The sequence below is a fragment of the Ambystoma mexicanum genome, chromosome 3p (genome assembly GCF_040938575.1).
Source record: "Ambystoma mexicanum isolate Mex_15411 chromosome 3p, UKY_AmexF1_1, whole genome shotgun sequence".
In the NCBI taxonomy this organism is placed as follows: Eukaryota; Metazoa; Chordata; class Amphibia; order Caudata; family Ambystomatidae; genus Ambystoma; species Ambystoma mexicanum.
The window spans coordinates 1,197,276,002-1,197,295,410 of NC_090925.1; the positions used below are offsets into that span (position 1 = coordinate 1,197,276,002).

Below are 19,409 nucleotides of genomic sequence, written 5' to 3' on the forward strand. Positions count from 1 at the left end.
TTGTCTTCCTGCTTTGTCTCCCTTTCTTCTGCTCTCGACCTTGCTGCTGCCCATTGTTTACTGAACTCAGTCTTAGTTCTCTGGACTGCTTCTGCCTTGTGATTTTGCTTTCCACTGCCTGCACGCTGCCAACCCATTTCTGCATACCGGATTGCATTTGCCTTACGACTCTGCTTCCCATTGCCTGCACACTGCCAACCCATTTCTGCATACCGGATTGCATTTGCCATATGATTCTGCTTCCATTTGCCTGCACACTGCCGACCCCTTTCTGCCTACCGGACTGCCCCTGCCTGGCGAGTCTGACCATCTGGTCTGCAAATTGACCTCCTTTGGACTCCTGGAACAGTTCGCAAAAAGATCCCTCAACCTCCATTGCATCGGATATCAGAGACTAGAGACACTTCTTCTTCTAGGCGTCCTGGTGCCGTCGGGGTAGTTCTTGAATATCTGGATTGTTGGGACTCTCAGGCGTCCTCGTGTCATCGGGATAGGGTCTTGGACCTTGGACCTTGGACATTGGGAACTTAAAACTGGGACCACAGGCAGAATACAAAAATACCTCATGGTAAGAACCATTCCTCCTTCCACGTATATTGTACCTAATGAATTCTTTCGCATTGATTTCTCATTAGACTCTTGTTTTGTTCATGTGCTTACTTGCTTTGGAATTCCCGGTCTCTACTGAGGAAATCTCCGCTCCCTGCTTGCAATATCAGTGCTGACTACCACCGTTCAGGTTGGTGTAGTTGATATTCTGTTTCCTTTGGTCGTACTAGTATTCACAGTACTGATCGTGGTTTTTTTCTCTATTATTCCCAGTTGGTGTCCAAGGGTGTGTGTGTCTCCTCTTCCAACTATTTGATCCCTCTGCCTGTAAACCTTGAACAGCAGAGGGTTACAATTGTAGGAAGAATTCTACAGCGACTTCCAGGGTTTTCTGCTATTCGTGCTCCTACCGTCCTTGCAATCCGGTGGTGAGTTCTAACACTGTAGCTCACAATGCTGCCATCCCATTTAGGGGGCTGTGGAATATAGTTCTGGTGGATATTATTTCAGTTTTCTCATACTTCGGCAAATTATGCCATTTGTCTTCCCCTTCGAGGAGGCAATGAACTTTTTCAGGCATCTCCAGGCTTTGACGCCTGAATGTTCTCCTTTTCATTTAGACATTGCAGGGCCTTATTTCCATGTGGATTGACAGTGGGCCTTTCATTGTGGGGAGCCCTCATACTGATTCCGGCCTTTACTTATGGAGTTCAGGGATATTTTACCCCACAATAAAATGGGTGCACAGATTGGGAGAACCTCACCTCATGGTGCTGGGAGCTACATCAAGTATGCAGGTATAATTAGACAGTTTAGGTATGGTGAATAGCACAGGGCTGCAGAGTCAAATCAGGTGCAATTAGGAATGTTATGTAGCAGTCCAGTAATTGTGCATGGCAGAATATTGGGGCTGTGGGGAGCATCAGTTGGCAAAAAACGGATATGGTGGTATCATCAATATTACAACATGATGATGCACCTAATCTAATAGCAATACAAGGCGTAGCGCTGATGGTGCGTGAAGCAGCAATGGGTAACTCCAGTAAATTAGAGATAACATCATTCCAGTGCCTCGATGCAAGCAGCGGCATTGCAGCGCCTGACATTTGGAGCGTACAAGACCGCAAAGGGCAAATGAGATGAGACGCAAACAAAAGCAGTACAGTAGGCCAAAGCACATACTTAAATAGCATAGCATGGCAGAATTTATAGGATCAGAGGAGCAGCAGTGAGCCAGGCATACAGAATGTGGGCAGCAATAATACATGATACTGCAATGTTTTGAGTAGCAAACAGAATGCTGCCGGTTACATGTACGTGCTGACAAGGAGATCTGGCATTGGTTTGCAGAAGGTACAAATGTCCAGATTGACTAGCATCTCCATAGCCAGATGGTGATTATCCCACCTGGGGTGTGTAGCAGGCAGGTATAGCCTGTTAGTGGGGGTAGGCAGCATGAAGTGATTAAATGGATGTGTAGCAAAGAGTGCAGGAGCACCATTGCACTGGAAGGCAGGCAGGCATGTGAGTGGAGGCAAAAGGGCGATGTCAGAGGGTTTGCTTCAGGACGTGGAACACATAAAGGGTCTTGCAAACTCGGGGCAGGATGAAACGATGCTGAGTAGGTGCAGGACATGGCAGCCGCAGGTGGGAACAAGGGGAGTGCAATTAGGCATGTAGGTCGTGAGTGGATGGGGGGCTTGTGTACCTCTTACCTGAAAAGTGGAAGCAGTAGTCCTGATACTAGTAAGGAAGTCTCGTGGTGGCAGCAATCGGATTTGTATAGATCGCATGTGTATGATGTGTAGTACAGACATCAGAAAGTCCGGAATCCATGGACAGACGGGGAAAGACGGGCCATTAGCCTTGGAACAGGACCTTGGAGCTGGCCACAACTACACCTCCTGGCTTGATGCCGACTTTTCATTAGTTGGAGGGTTGCAGAGGACTGCCAGTTACTTCTGCTTGGGCAAACAAAGGCAGGCGAGGTGGTGAGTGGCCACAGTGGCCATCTTAAGGTGGATCTCGGTCCACTGTTGTAAGTGTAGGTCAGATTGCACATGAGTGTGCCAGGGTGGTCAAAGGCATATCCTCCTTGGTCAAGCAGCAGAGGGAGAGACCGGGCCATCAGTCTTGGAACAGGGCCTTGGATCTAGGCCAAGCTATGCCTCCTGGCTTGATGCCAACTTTCCATTAGTTGCAGGATTTACCCAATCGGGATGCATAGGACTGCCGGGTACTTCTGCTTGCGAAAACAGTGAATGTGGTGAGACACTGCGGCAGCCATCTTAAGGTGGATCTTGGCCCACTGTTGCAAGTGCAAGCTGGTTTGCACATGAGGGTGCCAGGGTGGTCAAATGCACATCGCCCTTGGTCAAGCAGCAGAGGGAAAGACAGTATTCTTGTATTTATGGGAATGGAAGTCCATTCTTGACGACTTGCATGTATAGTCTGGCTAAGTGTTTTCAGTAATTTTTAAGGGCAAACCAGTTCTGGATGACCTGTAGGTCTAGTCTGAGAAGGTACTTTCATGAGTCTTAAAAGGCAAATCAGATTTTGACGACTTGCATACAGATCTTGTGAAAAGGTTTTCCTTTCCCTTACCGGTTGTAGGTCAAAGGATCGACAACCAAAGGGTCGAATGGCCAAAGGATCGACACCAAAGGACCGAAAACCAAAGGATCGATTTTTTTTTTTGTACTTTTTTTTGTTTTGGGGGGTCCCCTCAACCCCTGTTTTTTTGCTAAAAACCATTTTTTTTTACCTATACGAAAACCTAAAAAAATATATAATAAAAAAAAAAAAGATCCTTTGTCCTGTCAACCCTTTGGTGTCGATCCTTTGTCCTGTCGACCCTTTTTTTCTCGATCCTTTGACTAGACACCCCCTTACCTAGGTGGATGAGGGCAGGTATGGCAATATGTCATGAAGGCATTGGGCAAGTATGAGGTATCCTCAAAAGAAAAAGGGGGATACCATGTCTCAACCAATGATGCCATGATACTCCCCCAGAAGATGCCCCCCCCACCCATGTGATCCTCCCTCCTATAGCCAACCCCTGGGTCAAGATCGGGTAGTTGATGCAATCCACTGGACACATGGAACGTGAGTGATGACACCATCGGATTCATCACATTTCCTTAGCTATCTAACTCCAATATGTCATGCTCGTTGTGGCCATTTACCAGGTCCTGCTTGTTCAAATCTTTATCAGCTGTTTCTTTTTCATTGGCGGATTCCACCATCACTCTGCCGTCCTCCGATGTGGAACCCTGGATGATGTGCCATTTCTCAATGCGAATTAATGCAGTCCCCTGCAGATTGCAGCTTTCTGCACAGTCTTAATAGGGCCTTTATTGCTAACTGTATCACCTCAGTCATGGAATTGTTATTGCAAGTGTCCCTGCTGCTTTCCACCACTGATACTTCCTCATTTGTCTCTTCAAACATCACAGGTGAGGCCGAGAGTCTAGCTGATGAGCTCACAGGGGCCAATTGGACTGTTTCCAACAGCGTGTACTCTGGCCCCATAGGAACCTCTATAACTGCTTGCTTGGGGCCATTAATACTCCTTTGTAATGAATAGCGAGTTTGAGAAGCAAATTGCTGTTATCGATCTCCATAGAGCCTGATTACATTTGGTATTTCCTTTTAAAGTAGTTAATGACACAGGATCCTTCGGTTGGGCCTGAATTTCTACCTCAAAGAAGCTTGTAATCCTGCCCCTGCATGCGTTCCCAGACAGAGCCTTATGTCAGTAGGCTGTGTTCCCCCTACATTAGGTCACAAGGGGAGGCTGTTTCCATTCTTATTTTCTTTCCCTTTTTTATTTTGAGCGCAGGTTATAATGATCCTGCATTTGCTTTCTGCGGCAAGGTATGATCGTTCTGTACATAACACGCTTCCTTGCCAGCAATGGATTATATGACAGTGGTATGAACAAGTACGCTTGCTTATTTCCTCTGGTTGTTTTAGTGTAATTCCTCACCAGGCAGTGCAGCAGTCGAAACCAAAATACCTAACTGCGAGACACTGCAAAGAAGCACTTCAAAAAAGTGTACCAAGAATAAGGAGAGTTGCACCATGAGGGCGACAAACCAGCTTGCCCTTGGTTGTTGCATAAGTCCATGGAAATAGGCTCAGATAATAGACAATCCCTCGCTTTCATGGGCTTTCCGGCTCACAAAACGTATGCCAATAGCCAACAAAAAGCGGCGATGACCGCTTCCACCTGCTTCTACCCAAAGTGATGTAATAATACTCGCACCACTTCACACTGTCCGGAATGGGACTTTGGGCATACTCAGGATTGCTCTTTTGTCACTGATCTCCAGCCTCCAGCCTCCTGTCTGCAGACTGCAGACTGCACTCTCAAGCACTCACAGCAACACGCTCGCGTGAGTTTTATGAGGAGAGTTACCCTCTCTTAATGGAAACGAGCAGAAGAAAGTCCAATCAACACCACAAACCGCTGGACTGCTCCTCTCTGCCGACACTGCAGAGTGCAGTTTCAGGCACTCACACCAATGCGCTAGCGCTACTGGCGAGTCAGGTGAGTTTTATAAGGAGAGTTGGTCACTCTCAATCGAGCAGAAGGAAGGCCAGTCAACACCAGAGACTGCTGGACATCTCCAAAGTGCTCATGTAGTGTGCTATATAAATGTTAAAATAAATGAATAAATACATACATAAACAGTTCATTTGAATTGTAATCTCCATTTTTGATTGCTTCTTAGTGAATCATCCATTGTATTTAATAAATGAAAACATAAGTATTAATGAATATATGTGTGGGTGTATTTTCTACATCTGAAATCAAAATTCCAACAGGTGATGTACAAGAGGTGAAGAGTGACATGCTGCTCAGTTTACAAGATACATACATGTGGTTGGAAGGGTTGCATTTGAGCGAGTCTTGGTTTCTAGCGCAGGCGTTTGCTTAAGTGGCCGTGTATGGCATTGAACTTACTTTTCTATTTTTCAGAAGAGGAACAGGAAACGTCAGGAGATTTTGGCAGCGGCGGATCAGTCATACTGTTGGATGATTTAGAAGAGGAACATGAAACCAAAAAACGGGACAAAAAAGGAAAACTAAATATCCATGTCCGGGCAGCCAATGATGATGATGAAGATGAAGATGAGGATAAGGATGATGATGTTGGCTACATATGGTAGTGACCAGGAAAAGTGGACTCTGATATTTTACACAATGATTGCAATTTACGAATATCTTGGCAGTTTTGCCTAGAAATACTTGCTACAAAAGTATTTTGTTTCAACGCTACTATATTTGTTCATGTTTGAATTATGGGTAGTGTTTTACAGGTTGCATGTAATTTACGTTTTATTTATTATCATCATTCAATTCTCATTGAACAAGATACAAGACTTCTATCCTCCGTTATCACCCATGCAGCGAGTGTGGGAAAAATGAACACGCTGCCATCACCCAGGTACCGGAATCCGCAGCTACGTTACGGACTTGAATCTGACAGTCTCCTCCTTTTCATTGAGCTTGTCATAGTGGAGAGTCAGCACATGCCCCCCTGTGCACCCAAATGTCCACTAAGGAAATGCAAAGATGAACGGAGTTGTTGTGGTGCGCCAGTGATGGACCAGGGACAATAATGGCTGAGTGAAAGATACGGTGATCCTTGACAGCGTACAGTTTGGCTAACGGTTGTACAGTGCATAAGTAGTTGGTTTTTCGACCTTGCAGTGTGAAATTTACAAAAGAAACGAAAAAGGAAGATTTCTTCAATGTCTCTTTCTCTCTGTCTCTCTCATTGACTAATGTTCCCATGCTTCATTGTTGTGCCCACAGACATTCCATACCATTGCCACCAACAGTGAACTTTGGCAGGTGCAGGGATTGTCTTTTCTGCACAAGAGTGCCATATTTTGCAATATGGGTACAGCTTCCGAATAAAGCACATGTTGTTTCTGCCTTGCATACTGGAATACTGGTTCCTGAATTATTTGCATTTCATACATAAGAGGCCTGTCTTGAAGAAAGCACATGACATTTCATCTCAAAGGAGAGTCCATGAGAAGGTTATGTAAATTGTACCGGTGCCATCAAATTCTGCACTGTCAGTGCAAATTGTATATTTTGCACTCGGCAATCGGCACAAAAGTCAATACGAAACTGGCCCTCACATTGGAAAAATTGTCTGGCACAAGTGCAAAATTGCACGGCACCGGTGGAATGTATTTAATCCGGCCCCCACCTGCTTAATAGACATGAAATGCGAACGTGTTCATTGAAAAGACATCCCTTTTTACATCTCCATCCGTTTCAAGCTCGTCCTTATATAGCATACAAGATAGCCAACCAAGCCATCACTGACAGTAAGCTGTTACTCTTCTTAAATAGTGTACATATGGGATCTATATAAAAAGATTATATAGGCAATCATTTGTATTGAAATATTTGACCCGGTACCATATACCTTCTCCTGCTGTATGTATTGAAACATAATGACGCTGTATGTTATGTATTCTGCACTGAAGTTGTAATGCTGATTTGCAAAACAAATCTGTATCTTGAATGTAATGATTCCAAAATTGCATTGCTATGCCACCAAACTCGGCCGCCTTGCTGAAGCATACTTTGCAGCTAAAAGAATGTGCAATTGTTTCTTTTTGGTTCATTTTTACTACTCTGCCTGCACAGGCCAGTTTCTAGCTCTGAGTTCACCCGGTGTGTAGTCTATGAAATATGTTGAAACCCATGGCAAGAGGTACTAGCGCATGTTCATTTTAGTATTTATGGTAACGATGAACGTCTTTGATTGAGTGTTGATGTATGCCATGTAAAAGCAAAAGAAAAGAGATGTGTTGTTTATGTTTGAATGCTCTGGCTTTTTAAAGTGTGCCACATTAAATGATATGGCAAATGACCGGCATCCTCATGCATGTGGCCCCATGGAGTTATGTTCATGTGCTTAATAGCTTTTTGAAACCTTGTTAAACTGTAAGGGAACAACAGCACGCGTGTCATGTGCTCACTTGTTTAGCAGGCGTTCAACGTCACCAAAGGTGTTGTCCACAAGGTAATATCAAGAAACGCAAACACACAATTGGTCTATACACAACTTTGCATGAAACCCTCCGAGCATAAAACTTTGCAAGTCCTAGAATCATGACACAGTTTTGATATCTATGAAGCTGCACTGCCGGCATATGGTCGCTTGGGACCTGTGACTATGATTTCATATCATGCAGTCAAATATTTTGTACTGTAGTGCACCAGAGACCCAGTAGTGCGGTATCCTTTTGTGATTAAAAAAAGAAAGTGTTGACAATTCCTGGGTTCTGGCAGGTGGCAGAAAATAATAGCACCCACGCTGCCCATCTGTCCCTCTCAAGTCCCCATCTGCACCACCCAAACTGCCAAGCAAATGCTTATGTTTTTGTACACGAGCGTGCTCCTTCAGTTGTGCAATCGCTTGTCTTAAAGCCACCGTGTTGACTTCTAATGCAGTGTTCAGTGCAATAAGGGGTTGCAATGCGTTGTTGTTTGTTTTGTGCTTGACAACTACACGTACCGTATATGTGGCTATTGAAGGAGGGTTTATCAAAATATGGCAACAAGGACTGTAGTACACATGGGTCTGGAAATAACGAGATCAAATTCTGTGAGCTATAAGCTAAACACAATCATGCTGGGAATGAAATGGTATACATGTATTTAGTTTTAAACCATAAAGCCACGGGAAGTTTACTACAAAGTTAAACATGAAGTCTTCAGAGGCTATTTAAGACTATTGGAGGCCCATTAACATGTTTTGCATTATGCCATATGCCAAAAGGGCAGGATGCTTAGAAAGCACATCACTCCCTTAAATTCCCAATTTAAAAGTGCATACAGTCCTAAGGCTTTGTACTTGGCTCATTTTACATGTGTCTTGTAGTCCAATTGTGTAGCGCATTGATTTAATTGAACCACTGTAGGTCATAACTTCTTAAGTGACTTGAACTGAAAACGTATGCAATTATGTGAATTGAACACATTTGGTCTTTTGAACCTGTGTAGCCATTTTTGGGCAACACTATATAGGCGCTATATAAATAAATCACATCAAATCACAAACAGCAGATAGCCTGTTTTCTTCCCTCCCGGCCCCCAATCCTCTTAAATCTAAATAGGTGGTGTAGCATGTGTGGAAACAGGGGTAGGATTACACTCTGCTTGTAGAAACAAGACAGCCCATGGACACATGTCGCCCTTAAGTATAGTACAGATGACAAGGCATACAAACGGTCTGGGGAAACAGACGCTCCAATGGATTCTTTACTGACGTCAATGGCACCAGGATACACTTTTTTAAATAAACAAGGAAAAAAGAAAACATTTCTAGCATGGAACATATCTGAAATGTAAATGTTGAATGTATTTTTCCTTTTTCTACAACTCTGGAAAATATGTCCTCCCAATGCATATAACGTGTCAGGCATAAGACAGCTATTGCTGTCATGTGTTCCACAGTGTGTCATTTGACATTGTAAGTGACTTAAATGGTGTCATCAGCCATTTAATTTCTACCTGAATGGGAACGGACTTAATGCAAATGAAAACATCTCTCTTCTTCTAGTCACAGAGTCACCCTCTCCATAATGGGCCTCGTTGCGAGTTTGGTTGCGTGGTAAGAAAGTGGTGAAAATACCTCGAATTTGACTGCATTGCCCAATTCCGAATTTTACCATAAAGTGGAGGATTTACCCCAAGCATCATGATGGAGGTAATCCTCCACTTCAAGGCCAAACAGTGGCAGCTTTACTGTGTGGAATTATTGTTTGTAGTAAATCTGCCAGAAATCCCTATAGGGTGCTATGAACCCTACACATTAGGATGCATACCACCACTTGCAATCCCATGGGAATGCCACAAGACTGAGTGGCATTAGCGGTAAACGCGATTGGCAGTAAATCAGCAGATTTGCAACCAATTTACTGTCATACTCTTTATGATGCCCAATGTCCTCTGGCATTGAGTAAAGATGTGACTTCAGTGCCACTGTTCAGGAGCAATTTAAGCCAGAATCTGAAAACCATAGAAATGACTTTGATTGTGATTGGCCTCCTTTTCCATAATACATATCTTTGTCTGTAAGAACGTAGGGACATTACATATATGCAGTGCTATGCATGGATCTATGTAACAGCGCCATTGGTATGTATCATGAATACATAAATTATCTTTAACATGCCAATTGCCATGCCAACTAATTTAGATGAATACAACAATAATCTTACATCAAAAATACATGTTACATTATATTCGAGAACCAGGTAGAGAAATACTAATCTTAGTAGTGCTATAGTATATGTGTTTGTGTGTACATATGTCTGTTCTCGAACACCCACCAGCACGGCCATTTTCACAAACAACACCTATCATATTATGAAAATGCAGTTGTCTAACACGGAAACTCAAAAACTATCTCTGGGATTGAAAACAACAAAATTACACACGTTGCCTAATGACATTGATGTTTTTACAGCTTACACAAACCTGAGTTCACTTTGTGTAATGGTCAGAAAAACAACAGTAACGCAGTGAGGTCCATAGCAAAATAAATAAATAAATACAATTAAAATAGAACAGTTGTTAACTATCGCCCTGTATGCTAGTGCAGTCCAACGCGGACAACAGGCTAAGGAAGAATGCCATCTTCTGAGGTGTTTCACTCTGTTTATGCAAATACTTTATGCCTACATCATGTGGCCTTTCTAACTGGTGAATGGGGATGTGGTGGAGATGACATATAGACAGCAAAATGCATAACTTCAAGGAGTTTGACAATTATAAATGTTCCTGAAACTGAACAGTTTACAAACAGAAAGCTATTGTTAAACACATTCAATATTCACATTTGTTTAAAGTAATATATGTTTTGTTTGAGGTAAACGATGTGCTATAATGCCCAACTATTACCCCATAGAAGTCAAAATACATGTTTAAGATCGTTCGTTTAGAGAAATCAGTAGAATGCTTGAATTTGTGTTGACAACATGGCACATTATTTTAGCAAGTGTGTCAAATAGGCGTGGACCTATTAGTCTATGGTTAACATTTGAACTACTAGTTCAATGTGCACAAATTAGCACTGATACTAGTTTAAAATCCGATGCACAAATACTGGTATATTTCAAAGTCAATTACTATTTTCAAAATAGCATATTTTTGCAATATAAACATCTGAATGTTTGCTACTGAATGTTTGCTCCAGCAAGTCCCTGCTATTGATGTTAGCAATGTAAAATGTATATTTGAAAACTATTTGTTTGCTACTAACATCCCACCTTTCCAAGACTTCATGTCTCTTGTCTGCTATACCTTTGATTATTTGTGGACCTTTGGCATGGAGAACATTCCCTGCTTTGTTTCATTTGTACTATAGTATCCCCTGCTGTTGCAATAGGCCACAATACCTCTCATGTTTTGTGTGTTGCTGCTGTCTGTATTGGTTGCAGACTTTTCTTTGCCATAGTATCTCTAAAGAACAGACTGCACTGTATGCTAAATGAAAAAGAGACACACCTTGGTAATGTTAGGTCTTTTTATACTTTCTCAATGCTGCGCTGGAGCCTGTTTGTTGTCATACCATGTTAGCCTAAGTTGCATTAAGTGAACAATCCATAAAGTGATCGTTTCTTCTACTATTAAATATAGATGTAGTGCAATTGAACAAATTGTGATGCTTTTCCATTGAGAGTTGAAAATAATGTCCCTTGTTGCTAACCTCCAGGGTTTGTTGTATATGCTCAGTTGTTGTCCAAAAAATTGGAAATTTTGTCTGTCTCAATAAAAGTTTGTTTGTCTGCGACCTGCCATTCTCTGTCGTTATTAGCATGAACTATTATTCAGAATGTAACCACTTAAGAACAATAAAATGGTCTATGCTGCATTCTGAGGTTTGCCAAAGTGGGTTGCTCTTATTTGATTTCTAGTGGTTATCAGATTGCTATGCAATAATAACGAAACAATAATCATAGGTTTATATTTCCTTCCTTTTTGTATTTGGATTATAGGCACTTTATTTTGTTCCTGCTAATAGTCATGCTACTGTGTCTGTACTATGCTGACCTAAAAGGCCACAGCAAGCATTGTCTACCATTATGGATGAATGCACTGCTCTCTATTTTCATATGTTCACATACTAGGACTTGTACAACTGGAGTCACACATTTCCAAGCAAGAAGTACAAATCCTGGAAAGCATTTTAAATGCAATGGGGCATATGGTCATGAATTCATGCCTTCAACAGACCAGAGCGGCAATCCCCTGGTGATAATCATGTCAGTAGCCACTCGCCATCTATGGATCCATTCTGCAGCAGTCATCCCCAAAGTAGTCATAAACCTACACCACTCACAACACCCAATTCAATTGCCTAACACTTGTGGACACACGGCTTGTACGTCGCCCTGATTGTTGTATGACCAAGAGCCTCCTCAGGATGCAAGGACATGTATAATGTTTGTGTGATGCACACCTGTGCTCTACAGATGAATCCTCATGCTGTATAGTTCTGCAGGTAACAGTGTATGGGGTTAGGAAAGTGAAATCGAGGAAGAGGCAGGAAGGAGCCATGTGGTTTTCGTAAGCGCAGGCAGGAAGTGCAAAAGTCCCATTCCCTGCAATGGGATTCTGGGATATCTGCTGGGGTGCAGCAGCTTGTAAAGTGTGTTCTAAGCAACCTTTTCAAACGGTAATGAACTTTGGAGGCGTCCAAGTGGAAGGGTGATCAATGTGTGTAGTTAAGTTTGGTTGTACTTTGCTGTGTAACACATTCAGTGTGTAAGGCAAGCAGTTGAGCTTCCTGGAGGAACCCTCTGTTTAGAGTGAAAGGCTAATCTGAACCAGATGAGGCCCAATTTTCTGCAAGGGGGGAGAATAGGGCGCACTCTGAAGTTATCTGTTCAGAAAGGTGCACTCACTGCGTGTTGTTCCATCAATGGTAATAGTAGGGTTGCAACATTGTGGTAAGTGTGATGGTGCAGAAAACCATGAGCGACTGACGGTCGGGGAGTGATGTAACAATGTGACGCAGTGAGCCCATTAAAAGCATGTAAAACCAGGACACATCACACAGAGGTGTCGGCATTACTCAATGGCACACGCAACCTTGCCCCTTAAATTGGTTTACACTTGCGTGCCCAGACATCGGACGTGGTGCATATAACACATGCCTACAATAGTTTTAAATATATAAGCAATGTTGTTCCATCTAGTATCTCCCTCTTACCCACATATCTAAAACGTCATGTACAAAGCTCACTGAGAGCACCAAGTCACCCTAGTAAGACTGCACCTCAACATACATGGCCACAAGGGAGCGAGTATGTGTGACCCTGTATACTAAATGAAAAAGGGATACACCTTGATAATGTTAGGTCTTGTTATACATTCACAGTGGTAGACCTGGCACCTGTCTGTTGCCATACAATATCCAGACTTATAATCCCCATGATCACCGCCATAACCTTGTACAGGGAAAGCTTGCGGTGCTAGGTCATGATTGCCGAAAAACAGGACACGCTGATGCACCCTAAGTGGCCTGGCTGTCAAGCACACTCTTGAATCACTCAGCAAGCTAATAACGCTGTGCTGCCTGTCAAATAGGAGACCCAGGAACCAAGTCTGATAAAGATGTAGTCACTGCCGCCGCCACCACTGCTGGCTGCCAATACCGCCACCACCACCACCTCCACGACTGTTGCAACCAACACCAACACTGACACAACCAACACACCTGAAGGTGCAGCACCTGCAACTCCATGCACCCCTCCTACTTGTGCAAATATTGTACAATGAAAACAGTAGCCTTCCTGCCAGGAAATCAGCTGCCAGACCAGCTCCACCTCTATCGTCCTCCTTCGGCCATATGGAGGTTTCCACCATTGCAGTCACTGTGGGAAATGCGGTGAATCTACTCCTGCAACCTGTTAAGGATGTCCCTGTCATGCTGCGGGAGATGTGTGGATCACACAGTTGGGAATGAGAGTGATAATCCATGTGAGCATTGCTTTCATCACTGTCTATATGCCCTGTCTATAACTACTGATGGCGGTGGCAATGGAGATGTTTAGGTGGATCTTGCTGACCCAGAGATATCCCCCTGCTGCCCACAAAGCATCAACTCCCTCCTCAACAGAAGATCAGGGCATGCAACAGGGCCAGACCCCAGATGTTGGCCCTTGTGCTGGCAATTTCCTACCTCCAGGATTTGGACTCGTGCCATATCACCCATGAACATCTGGCAGGCAGTATGGGGGGTGGAGGCACTGTGCTCCATGCAGCAAATCATAGCGGATTGCACTGAACACATCAACACCTTGCTAGGTAATTTCTCATATGTAGACAAGAGTTCATAACTTCAAATGTACAGCAGAAACCCACCTTAAAAATATGCACAGAGATTACCCACCTGAAATATGATTTCTACTCCAACTTATGATTCATTCTTCTGATTAAAGAAATTGATATACTTCGGATTTGGGCTGGACGGGTTGATTAATATATCCTGAAATGCTTGCTGTTTGCATAATTCCCATATATGAATAATACCACTATGCATGAAGTGAAATAAATGAAAATTAAATTACAACATTCGATCTGTCATTTTGTCATCAATCGCATTTTGCCCACTGTCACATAGTTAATTAAAGTTACATTAAGAATGAATATTTCAGAACAGCAGAGTTTCTCACTCCAAGGGGGGTTAGTTTGCATCTGGCAGGTCGCTTTTTTGACACACCACATTCAATGGGCCAATGGAAGCAAGGGGTAGGGCACATTTGGTTGTGAGATATGTTGAGCTGGGGGCGCTCCAAACACAGGTCCAAAAGTATGGAAACAAGTAAACCGCAGAACTCAGAGGAGTGCACAAAAAACACAAAATGTATTCAACATCACAGCCCGGATGATGAACAGACAATAGCCAACTTAAACGCACACAGCGTGCTGAACATTTTATAGCCACGAACAAAAAAAGAACATACTGCAGACGAAATATAACAAAACCATCATTCCAACATTATCATTAGATGGCCGTCACCAGGCCCCTAAACAACCCTATACATTGTTCAAAAACTATTGACAGTCATTTTGTCACAAAAGAGAACACCACCCACCCAACATGATTTCACCCCCTTGGTCAGCAAAAAATGCAGCAATCCCATCTCTGGGAATCAGTTCGATAAAGGGTATCATTTTAATTGCACCATGCTACCTCAGACAACTGGGGCCACAACGTCCCACCGAGCAAAGCAACATAGCACACACCTCCTCTATTCACTCCCCATTCCCACTGTGAGCATCTGCTCACTATGTAGCTCTCCTTTTTTATAAATTTTGCCAATCCTGGTACACCATCTTCTAGCAACCTCCCTGCAATGAATTACCTTCTAGAAAAAACATAACAAGCCCACTGCTGAGCACTGCTCCTGGACCATACATTCTGCTAATTACTCCATATTATTCAGCCAGTTTCACATTGTGGCTGACTGAGAACTAACCCCACCCCTCACGGGGCCTTCACAAACATTATGTATTCTTTCCCTATTTTATGAAGCATCATCTGCTGTCTGGGAGTGAGCATTTGTCCTTTGAGAAATGCCTCACTTGCAATAATAGGCTGGCAACTATCTCATACCCCTCCCTGTCGATCCTTGAACCCTCAGTCTGATTGCAGGACAGGGCTAAATTCAATAAACTGCTCCAAACTATCAACTATGGCTTAATAAACCCTAATAGCAGCTCACTACCTCTAGCGGAGGCCTACTCAAAAAATGGCAAAGCTATTGCTTACAATACTTAATATCCCTACAGACACAAGGCACAATACTGCAGTGCTCTGTGTCCCACACTACTATGGGCCAGGATACCAGCAAACTGAAATATCGATACTGGCACTCAGTCCAGCGGTATTACCGCCAGATTTTGAGTGCCAATGTTTGCCCGTATTACCAGCACTGGTAATACCTGTGCTGGTAATACCAGTTATTCATGCTGTTTCCGTGCCTGATTTAGCTCCAGCTCTTGGTTGGAGGTAAGTCAGGCACCTCATTGTTAAACTTGTAGTTGACTGGTGTGGAAACGTGCCAGTAAACGTTAATACTGCACCTGCCAACTTGTAATGAGGCCCATATAAAAAAAGGTGAACATTTTTGCCAGTGCATATGTTTGCCGTAAAAGAAAATATAACTTGATGTGATGGGTGTGTGTGCCAGATCGTGAAAGTATGAGTGGTTGAGCCATGCACCTTCTATCGAGCTGTCATGTAATCCAAATATGTGGTGCCATGAGCTTGATTGTGGACAGGTGTGCTACACAATGTGCTCTGTGTTTACCATGAAGTGTGATGCATGCAGGAATGCTCTGCCATGCACCTTTTGCTCTCTTCGATCATGTAATGCAGGCAAAGTGCAGTAAATATGGTGCCATGCAGTGTTCTGTGTGTCATTCACAGACGTTGGGTGACGTGCTGCATGACAAATAATGTGCTCCATCCTTTTCTGTGAGGTGCAGCAATGCATTCAAGTAATACAATGTTATGTGCTGTGATGCTGGTAAAAAAAAAAGCAACAATCCAGCAATTGACAACTGGCTACATTATTAACAACAAAATATACTACTGTGTGCTAGTGCTATTTTGCACCACCTCTCAGCCGCTAACTAGAAGTTGTCAACACTACTATTGTTCTCATGGCACGTGACCATTACATCACTGCCAGTGTCTAGATACCCTCTTTGACTCCCTTTCTCAGACGGTACCTGCGTCTCCTTCTTCTTTACCCACATTTTACAAACATCCCTCAAGCTGTAGTCCTCCTCCGCACATTCCTCTGGGGGCCCAGCAAGGATAATACAGCCCCCTTTCCCAAAGCAATTCACGCAGTGTGTATCATAGTTCTCAGGATACAGCAGTTCTGAAAATTCTACTTCTGTGAAATCAGTAACTCTTCCCACCACCATGTCCTTCTCTCTTCACCACCTTATTCCCTTTACTTGGAGAGAAAACATCCTTCACCTCCTTTTGCCTGTGTGTCCCCATTTCCCCTGCAGCCCACCCACAACAAGCTACTTGGTGGTGCAGAGAATGATGATTACTAATATGAGGACAGGGACTAATACCTTCAGGACCTGAGGCAACCACGTGGGAAGCCATGAAAAAATTGCATCAGACCAATCTTCTTTTATAACCCTGCTAGATTCTTCTTCCATCTTTGTGTGTAACGTATGTAAGGTATTTATAGGTGCCGTCAAACTATCATTCTGTTCATCATTAGCTGGTATTAGGGTGCAGAAACCTACGCCAATCTTTGCGCATACCCCTCCTTCCACAGTTGTCAACCAATCCAAAACATCCCTGGTTTGCAGGGTCATCAGCCTCATTGCCCTATGGTTGCATTAGCTAGCTTCAACAGTTCACAAGAGGCGATTTGGAGCCATTTTGCATTTGCAGCTGCCTAAAAACCCAGTGCTAAAAGAGATGCAAAAAAGATGGCAGTCAAAGAAAACAATCTAAACTCAGTGGAAATCTCATGCAACAAATCTGATGATTTCTGAGATATGTACATATCTCTTATTTTCCTTCTTTTCCTCACATTGTGCAAACCTCCTTCTTTGTCAACCATACTAGCACCAGTACAGCTATCAATTCAAAAATTATTAACAAGTTACCTAGGATGTGAATGTCCATGCCTAGCATTCGATAGTCCTTTGATTGACAATTCAGCAGCAGTATGGGCATTAAGAGGAGCAATGTCTGAGTGGGGCACAACCAGTGTTGGTGTGTGTAAGGCAATAAGGGAGCATGATCCAGGCCAACGTGGTGCTAAATGTAGATAAGTGTTGGGACAACAGGTGCACCAGAAATCCATGATAGTAGAGGTCCCTTCTTGCACACTGGGTAGCTTCATCATTTTGGTGCAGTCCTCATTCTCTCCTATTTTAATGGTACTTTGTGATCTGAAACACAAATAAGGATGTGGGTGGGTCTGTTGTCACAAGTGTTTTGCTGTCAGTTATGCAAGTGAGGGCATTTACATTTGCCTCCCATGTCTTCAAACATGATGTAGACCACTATTTCATACCCAACCCTAGACAAGCCCTTTGCCCTGCAGCTCAGAATCCCCTCCACCCATTCATCTTTCAAGAAACTGCCCCTTCTACATGCATTTGTGGCCTCATCCTGTACTACGGTATGGAGTGCCCTGACTTCTTCAGGCACATAAGTCTGTGATGCGTCATGAATGTAACCTCTCCCTTTGCGGTTACTCCCTCTCGTAATATAACACTATGGCCCTTGTGTTGCAATCGTCTGCCATCTTTTTATCTTTATTTAGTTGTCTGCAAGTACTATCTCCCCTTCTTCCACCCACTGAACAGTTAATGTTCATCCCTGAAAAAGACCTGTAACTTCACACAACGCCATATGTCAGTAAACACTGTGCCTTTACCTCTCTTGGAATTAATGTTTTGGGTGCTACAGCTGTGTGTAGAATGAAAGAGCACACATAACATGTTCCATTAACTTTCTCTCTCCCCAGTGCTGCCATGTGATCGTACCACATATTACCAGAATCTGTGTATGGCCGCCCTTCCTTAATCCCCCCGCCTGGTCCAAAAACAGATTAGAGTATGAAACATCCTGTTTCATGTTAATTGAAAGAAAGACAAAAAAGAAAAGGAAGAGAAGAGAAGAGAAGAGAAAGAAAAACAAAAGAATACATCCAATATTTCAACACTATTCCCCCTTTCTGCTGTGACCATCCAAGAAGATAGTCTGACCTCCCTTGGCTGAAAAAGGAAGACCAAAAAGAAATACCCAAATGACAGGTACTCTTCTTTTGTCGATCCCCCCTTTTTCTCCTGCAAGGGGTGTGCTGCTCTTGTTCTTTTGGACATCTGTCAGATGGAGCCATTGGTGATAGCCCTTTACTTTAATCACAGCGGGGTCATGTAGGTTACAGTATATGGCCCCACAAAACAGGACTGGCTCCACATTTTGCTTGTGAAGTTCTGTATCAATACCCTATCTCCTGGGTTCATTTGCAGCGGGGGCAGTGAATCCTGTTCTTCTTGAACTGGCAACAACTCCATAAATGGTGGTGCTGGACGGTGTTGTTGGGGCTCTGTCTGTAAATCTATAAATCTGAGAGATCGAGTAAGCTCTCTAAAGTACCCTCTAAACTCCTCCCCCAAAATGTCCGCAGAACTATGAGCATCAGAGACAGAGCAAGTATTGCAGACAAGGGGCATGCAGTGTAAGCATGTGCCTGCAAGTCAAAATCTCAAGAGGCGTGAAATGATATCGTACTCAGGCTGATTGCGCAAAGAAAAGAGGGCAAGTAGCAGGCAGTGGAGCCAGCTCTTGCAAAGTGTGTCACACAACTTCACAATGTGCTCCTAAACAAGGCTGTTGAGCCATTGCACTAAACCGTCTGCTTTAGGGTGGTTGATAAATGGAACAAAGCTTTTGCTTGATGCCTAATAGGGAAGTTATTTCCTTGAAAAGCTCATTGGAGAAGTGCAGGCCATTATCGGACCTTGCACATGAGGAACATAGCTGCTGATTTAGCATCACAGTGAACAAACAGTCCAGCCTCAAGTCAACAGGAGAATGGGCAAGCCACAACTATTACATAGTGGTAGTTAGTGTACTTGTTTTGCATATCCATGTAATCGGTATGCAAATTGTTGGAAGGGCCCTGACGGGCGAGGTATAGTTGCTTTAATCATATTAAGTGTGTGCCCTTCTGTAGAACACTTGCATGTCACACAATTGTCAATAACCTTGGCCACATTCTCATGCAAGTTTGGAATGAACCACTCTGCCTGTAGATCA

The 19,409-nt window shown here is 43.3% G+C and overlaps 1 protein-coding gene across 3 annotated transcripts in view; it reads left to right on the forward strand.

Moving 5' to 3' along the window:
- Positions 1–11,381, forward strand: part of SPOCK1 (SPARC (osteonectin), cwcv and kazal like domains proteoglycan 1) — a 3,006,883-nt gene extending 2,995,502 nt beyond the window's left edge. For all 3 annotated transcript variants that reach the window (XM_069652611.1, XM_069652609.1, XM_069652610.1), the window contains one exon: positions 5,534–11,381. In XM_069652611.1, coding sequence (XP_069508712.1) covers positions 5,534–5,724 — 191 coding nt within the window. In that variant the 3' untranslated portion in view covers positions 5,725–11,381. The remainder of the gene's footprint in view (positions 1–5,533) is intronic.
- The last annotated feature ends 8,028 nt before the right edge of the window (positions 11,382–19,409 follow it).